At 41.6% G+C, this 7,700-nt stretch overlaps 1 protein-coding gene across 1 annotated transcript; it reads right to left on the bottom strand.

Moving 5' to 3' along the window:
• Positions 1-5,541: 5,541 nt before the first annotated feature.
• LOC125528098 lies at positions 5,542-6,466 on the bottom strand. Its single transcript, XM_048692609.1, has one exon. The coding sequence runs from the start codon at positions 6,313-6,315 to the stop codon at positions 5,542-5,544; it is 774 nt and encodes a 257-aa protein (XP_048548566.1). The 5' UTR covers positions 6,316-6,466.
• Positions 6,467-7,700: the final 1,234 nt, after the last annotated feature.

A 7,700-nucleotide genomic window follows, 5' to 3' on the forward strand; every position in this document is an offset into this window, starting at 1 on the left:
ATATCAATATACTTTAACTGCTCGAAAGGAGAAGTGTGAAAGAAAGAAAATGATGTTCTCCCCAAATCAAGTAGTGGAAATGTTGCTCACGTGTAAGAACACTGAAGCAGCCAGCCGGCGAGTAGGCGTTCCCACGGGTTCCATATGGACATTCACACTGAAATTACCCATCTGTATTGGTACATTTGCTGAAGCACCCATTCTTTTTTGAATTCTCACACTCGTCAATGTCTGCATACACATATAATCTAGTAAGTCAGCGTGTATAAAGCAGGTTAAACAAGTGCAGCAGTTTCAGGACAAACCACTAGTATTTTTTTTTCATATTCTAGATTTTGGTAGGAGGTGTAAAGATAATTATCCATTTAATGTACTTGCAGAAAAAATAGAAAAGCATGCATTCTAAAAATCTTGTCAACTTTATAACTCCAAGCCATGATATTTAAGAGAACTAATGGACACAAACACCAATCATATCTCCAATTCATCTAAGTATCGCATTTTAATTCATACATTTATCTCTCATCTAGAATATTTTGGTTAAATAGAAGAGAGGCAAAGTCTCGAATAGGAAAAGTGAACTATGTCAAAGTCATTGTAATACATGCTTCAAATTTAGTGAAGTTGTAATTACCATAAAACATGTTAAAATTACATAATAAGAATATGTATCTTGTTTAGTTGTATCATTACATAGTTGCTAAATTTAATAGAAAACTACAACGTTTAAGATCATATGTAGAAAATACAAATTTTAATTATGAATAAAATAGAAATGTTTAGTATAAATAAATGGTAAGTGTTTATAACTTATCGAAGGATCACTAATATACTTCAAACTATTTGGTATTTCTCCACTCTTACGACTCATTCATGCAATTCAATGTTAAACTTGAAAATTTACATATTTGTCATTACATTTAATAATAACCGGAACGACATAAATGAATTCTATGCATGGATATTGTTAGTACACAACATCATATATCCTGAAAATAGAAATTTGCGCAACATAATTTTGAGTAAAACCGGACAAAATGGATTGTCTATAATCAACACAATCAGAAAAATATATATAAAAAAAGTGGAAAACAAGACTAAACACACAAAAGTAGAATGTAAGAACCGTACTTCCGCCTTTGCTGCTAGCTGGCGAAGCAATCGTCATAGTTGCACCTCCGGTAGTGTGTTGCTCTCCTAGAGAGACAATGGGGTGGCGAGAGAAAGCCGGTGACAGTACGTATCAAGCATTCCCAAGCTTAATTTTCCTCATCCTCGAGTAATTAAATGACAAAAACAGAATTTTTGATATGGAATGCTACCTAACATATTTATCCATGTAACCTTGTCTTAAATTTGGCTATGAGATTGCAATGCCATAATCAGTACCTACAAAATGGTCGATATCGCCATTTTCAACAAAATGGTATTTATAACACGAAGGACAGTCAACTGTCACATTGTTTTGTCCGGAACCGTGCAGAGGAGGCTGTCTGAAGCCAATGCAACAGCGAGGACTAGCTATAGATTCCAAACATCGACTAGACATGCTTTTATCTTTGTGTAGATCAACGTTGCAGCAACAAAGACTGGAACTCTGAATCTTGTTGTAACTTGATACGGAAGCTGGGAGGAAACATGCTTTTATCTTTGTGTAGATCAACTAGACATGATTTCATTCATCCTCCTAACCGCGGTCGGATGGCGCGTGCTTTGTGCACAGTATTTTTTTCTGTTTGTATGAACATACGTAGGACCTGATGGCCGGCCCGATATCTAAGAACCTCGGCAGAGAGCGGTGTTATGTTTTTGCAGAGCATGCTGGAAAATGCTTGTGTTGGCTTTGCCTGAAGGGAATTACTAACATTGCAGTATAGAAGAAAGGACCGAGATTTAAGGATTGGAAAGTCAGTACAGAAAATCATTCAGAAGCTTGCAACAAGCGTACATTGTCAGATAATTGACTAAAACAAGCATTCATGAACACAGCTGCTGCACATCAAGCCGTATAGATGACTGTTATATTTTCTTCAACCGATTCAGCTTCCCATTCCATCTTTGCCTGCTGACGTTCTTCATTCAATATCCACTGGCAACTCTTGATATTAGTCACACCCCCATTACTTATATATACCCACTCTCAGTCCAATGCTCCTGCGTTCTCTATATTTCACAAAGATTCAGATAAAATTTTCGGAAGCAACCTTCACTCTGTTTCTGTTGAGCATCTTTCATCGAGTTAAACATCTAGCTTCACTACAACAAGAACTGTCATGATATGGCAACTACGACAAATACACTGCATCCTGCCAGGTTGTGACACCTCCTGTCGCATCGTAATATCTTTCGTGTTGATTTCTTTGCCGACGCAAGCTTTTGGCCGCTGCCTCCAGGCTCCAGCAACAAGTCTGGGCAATCTCCTTCCCCGCTTGGCAGCTGCACTCACCCTGTTTTTTTGGTTTATAATCTCCTAGATTCAAACAAAATTCAATTTTGGTCAGGAAAAAAAATCCAGATTTGACTAAATTATATGGACCAATTCTGAATTAAATTTCAAAATGCCATATACATAGGTTTGCAATCCAAATGTAACATTTTCAATGGTTATCAACAATTTCTAATGGTCTAATATGCACTATGAAACCACAAGCTTATTTTTCATACCTGTTAGACACACTTAAGCGATTCCCTTTGCAATTACGAGGGCCACTGCCCTAGTTCCTATAAGAACAAAGCTACAGGCAGGAAAAGAGGCAGCAGCACGCCTGCCCCAATCTTTACAGCTCCGGTGGAAGAACCACCTGCGTCCATCCTCTTGTAGCCTTTTTTTTGAAAGAAAAGGTAGAGATAGTCTACCTTATGCATTCAAAACGGGGTAAACCTGAGAGGCCAAAGGCCGATTACATGAAGGTGGTGTAAACGTGCACTGTGAGTGCAGCAGGCCACCACTGAGCCGTTTAGGAAGAAGATTACAAGAAGAGGGATTGGGGGAGCAGTGTTAGGGAGTTACAAGAAAGTCAGCCCATCCTAAAATCGTGCAGCGATCATCCACCACTCTGGCACGCAAGCTCCAAAGCCTAAGAAGCTCAAAACCTCGTGGAGTGCACGTGCAGCATGCCAGCTTTCCTTGTTAAAGACCCGTTCGTTCCGTGCTCTCCATAATCCGACAGCACCCGCCGCAAGCAAAACGTTCCAAAGCTTACCATAAGAATCTGCTGAAGCGCGGCAGCATAGGAAATCCTTCATTGAAGATGCCATAGTGGCAGGTGGAAAAAACCATAGGAAATCCTTCATTGAAGATGCCATAGTGGCAGTTGCAAGAAGCCCCATCTTGTCCCATACTTTGTCCGCGAGCTTACATCGCAGGACGATATGATCAGTGCTTTCAACTGCTGGGCAGACATCACAACCATTATGTGGCGCAATGGCCGTCCAATTCTCTTGTAGCCTGACAAACTTCACTTCAATTCGAGCCTGAAACTGTTTACTCTTCTTATGATTGAAACCGGCTTCTTATCATTCAGATTAACTCGAAACCTGGTACTACTTGTTTTGGTGAAATACTGCATAAGCAGATTCTTTTTTCCCGTTAACCACTGTATAACCGGATTGAAAGACAGTTCCTAGATATTGAGAAATTTTTATTCGATGGGTACATTAAAGATGTAACCAGACACTCAAGGTAATACTACGAGTACAACACACCCATTGTCAGAACACGGACTGAAATAAGGGTTAATGAACAGCTGATAAACAACATCAGTCGAGCGATGCAAGAATACATAAGATGAAGGAGATAAGCAAAATAGTACATAAAAATGTTCCAATATGGGAAAACCTACTACTACTTAATCTACTACTCACAGTGGCATGAGGCAGTAGCAGCAAGGCCAGCACAGGTTTATTTTCACAACCTTTACAATTTGGGAAGGACATCACAGTACCGCAAGAGAACCTGGACAAGGCTGAAAGGTCGAGCACAAAAGTCCTTGCTGTAGATGATGTCCACCATGTCACCTCTTAGGTTATACACGCACATCTTGTCTCTAGAATCTGACATGGACATGTCTTCAGAATCTGACATGGACGCGCTTTCAGAATCTGACATGGGCGTGTTTTCAAAATCTGACATGTATATGCAATCTCCGTCAACGGACGGAAGCTTAGCTGCATCGACAGACACACACCTCTCTTGGCCAAGGAGCAAGGTGCGGCCACCGAGGCTCTTGACCTCCTCCAACAACTTGTGCTCGACGTCGACTCTGAAAACTTTCAAAGTTTGATCGACCGAGCGAACGAGCAGCAGTCCCCAGCAGACTCTACGAGATAAAAAGGCATTTCGCTGTGATCATCTCCCTCTTTTGTGTCATCATCTCCCTCTTGTGTATATACGTGCACATCCGGCAGTGCCGCGGCAGGTATGACCAGGAGCTCATCATCATCATCATCATCAGGGGCGGGCCCAGGATTTAAAGATAGTGTATTCAAAATTTTAATGGTTATTTTAATCCTATAAATTCTTCTTTTTGGCGTATATAATTGATTATAGCACCATTATTTTGGCACCATGTAACACAATGTAATAGAATCGTAAAAATGGTCATACTTAGAAACCGTTCAACAGATAGAAAGACTAATAAGTCAACATATCAAACTGACAACATCTTAACATATAGGAGTACAAAAAGGTAGGAAATAGAAAATGATTAGAAAAAACTTACAAGCTATAGGAGAACTATTTTTTATAAATAATGTTTGTTGTAATAATTCCCCAATTTTTAAACATTCCCAAATTGTAATTCATGTGGAAAATTGCGAATCGTCATGTCTAAACAATTCATAATTCATTTAAAACAAGTTTGTAGTTTCGAAATACTAAAGCAGAAATCTAACTAACCAAGTTAACTTAGTGTTGTAAGTCAATGCTAGACAACTGAAGAAGACGACCATGCGCTGACACCTGCAGATCATAATTTTAACAGGCGGACGGTTAATATGTTTAGAAACACAAACACATCAAATTATCAATCAGATTTTGAACGACTGAATTGTGACTTTGGAACTGGAAACCTAGAGCCTTCGATGCGGTGATGCCTGATGCTGCCAACTGATGAGATGGATTAAAGATGAAGCGAAGCTGCGAGGGTTGAGGGATGGATGCCGTCAGATGTTTTCGTCGTCGCCGCACGCCTGCGCTGCGGTGCGCCGTTGCTTCCGGGGGTTCGCGAACAGCCCTGCCGCCATGCCCTACCCACGATCCCACGAGTGCGAACAGAATTGGGAGGCGCCGGTTCGTCTCTTGCGATATGCCTCATTAGCGAAGCGCGTGCGGGCTCTGCGTCTTGCTGCAGCGATTTGGGCCACTTGGACCATGTCGGGGTGGTGAGGAGACCATACAGAGAAGTGGGCTAGTCTTGTTTTCGGGCTGAAATCCTTAGCTGGCCTTTTTTTCCTGCATCTATTTCGTTTTCCCCTGAGTACACATGAAATACACTATATATATATATATATATAGAACTTTTTTTGCCATATAATGGGTATTCAACTGAATACCCTTGAATTGTACTGGGCCCGCCCCTGATCATCATCATCACACTGGTCTGCTGCTGGTGCGAGTGCGACCAACTTGAATACACATCCATGGCCATCGGCACAATAGACGTCGCCCTGGAAGTTGGCAATGCTCACCAAGTAGGTTTCAACGGCCTTCTCTGTCTGTGTAAAGAAATCGCTGCTTGGGGCAGCACAGAACACCGAGCCCCATCTCAGCAAGACCAGCGTCGGGTGAGAGCCTCCCTTCACCGAGGTAAAGGTAAAATGCCGAGGTAACGCGGCGGGGAAGTGGAGCATGTCACCTGTAAATGGGTTGAGGACACGAGCCAAGTGCGGTGGATACATGTCCGCGAGCACGAGGAGACCGTCGGCGGCACCGGCGACGAGGTTGTCGCGGAGCGCCGGGACGTGCAGGCGGCGGAAGCGGCCGGTGGGGACGTGGAGGAAGAGGCGAGACTCGTCATTGAGGCCGTCGGGTTGCAGGTCGAGCGTGACCCAGTGGCGCGGGCGGAAACGGAGGCCGGCTACCGCGGCGAAAGGAGATGGCTTGGCGACGGCAGAGCGCCAGGTTGAGCAGACGGCCCTCATGTCCATGTACGCGTCGACGCCGCCGGTGGTGGAGAGGACGCGGTCGGCGACCGCTTGGACAAGCTCCGGTGGAAGCGAATCCCATTCCGGGACCATGGATAGGCCACCCAACTTGGTGCTGCCGTGCGGCCGCCGCCACTCGCTGCTCCAGTCGCCCCCCTCCTTCATCTTCATGGCCACGCCCAGGGTCCTCGCGCTGAGGGGCGGATCTGCTGGGAGCAAACTTGTATGGGGGAATGGAGCTGGAGAAGGGCGGCAATGGATCGGATTTTGGGGGAGAAGGGAGGCGGCGGCCGGGACGGAGGATTTTGGGGAAGAAGGAAGCGTCGCGTGCGAATGGCTTAGGGTCGGCTTGCTTGGGCTTGGGCCCTTTAGTTTCATCACAGAATAAACTTACAGTTCTGCCATGAACTTCCAACTTTAGTTTTTTTAGATTCTCACTCAGGAACCTCCCCCTGATTTCAGTTTAAGAAAATCAAATGCATATTCATTAATTTTGGTGCAACTTATAAAAAAAAGTTTCAATGTATTCGAATTTTTCAACTTCAAATAATGAGAGGGCATAAAACGACTTTCCTGGAAACCCGTGAAGTTAGAGATCATCTATACTGTATCAATGTTGCATGGTTGGATTTAAAAATTATATATTATGCCAACTTATTAAGTAAACTATTTATTTAATAAAATAGCTATAAAATGTGTTTAAATGGAAATGGGCTTATGAAAACATCAAATTGGGTGGAATACATTTTTACTCAACTCTAACTATTTTAAATTATTAATGTTTTCTCTTAAATATTTAGGGCACCTAAATAAAGCCAGTACATTTCCTAGGATTAAAAATCTATACAAAATGAATTTAAATTTCTTGTCTAGTTATTTTCTTATGTTCCAAAAAAAACCAACCAATCTAGACCGTCAAATCATGACCCATCCCAGATTTGAATGCTTTTCGACACCGTATGCAAGCTGCGGCACGTCCGGCCATTTAACTTTTTTTTTAATGAGAAAACTCCAGAAAAATAAAATTTTGTGAAAAAACAAAATAACTTGGCATGTTGCGTTGGATTGGTCATACAATCAAATAAAAACACTTAGGGTCATTTGAGAGATTTTGAGAAACAACGTGCTCTCAAATGGAGTCTTCTTGCCTACCCGGACACGCTACGTTGTACATGGTGTTTTTTCTACACAAATAAAAACAATATTTGGGGAAATTTGGTAAAAAAATATGGTTCCCACTTATTGTTCTTATTTTTCTCACTTTTTTGTTTAGACTTCCAGATTTGTTAGGGTTTTATAAAATGATCGTGTTCAAAATTCGGTCGCTCTTTAAAAAAAATCATGTTTTGACATTCCAAGCAATTTTGAAAGACACAAACATTTTATTGCAATTTCGTACAATTTTTAAAAAGCGAACAATTGTGTTTTATTATCAAAATTTGAAAAAGTGTTCATTTTTTGAAATTTTGAACAAATTCATATAAGCACGGGCATTGTTTGAAAAAGAAAACATGAAAACGAAAAAAAAGTAAACTGGATGTTCATATATTTTACAA

This window comes from Triticum urartu, unplaced genomic scaffold (genome assembly GCF_003073215.2).
Source record: "Triticum urartu cultivar G1812 unplaced genomic scaffold, Tu2.1 TuUngrouped_contig_4632, whole genome shotgun sequence".
In the NCBI taxonomy this organism is placed as follows: Eukaryota; Viridiplantae; Streptophyta; class Magnoliopsida; order Poales; family Poaceae; genus Triticum; species Triticum urartu.

Bases quoted from the DNA above. Each gene is read 5' to 3' on its own strand.
- LOC125528098 (XM_048692609.1), bottom strand. From the start codon at position 6,315: ATGAAGATGAAGGAGGGGGGCGACTGGAGCAGCGAGTGGCGGCGGCCG.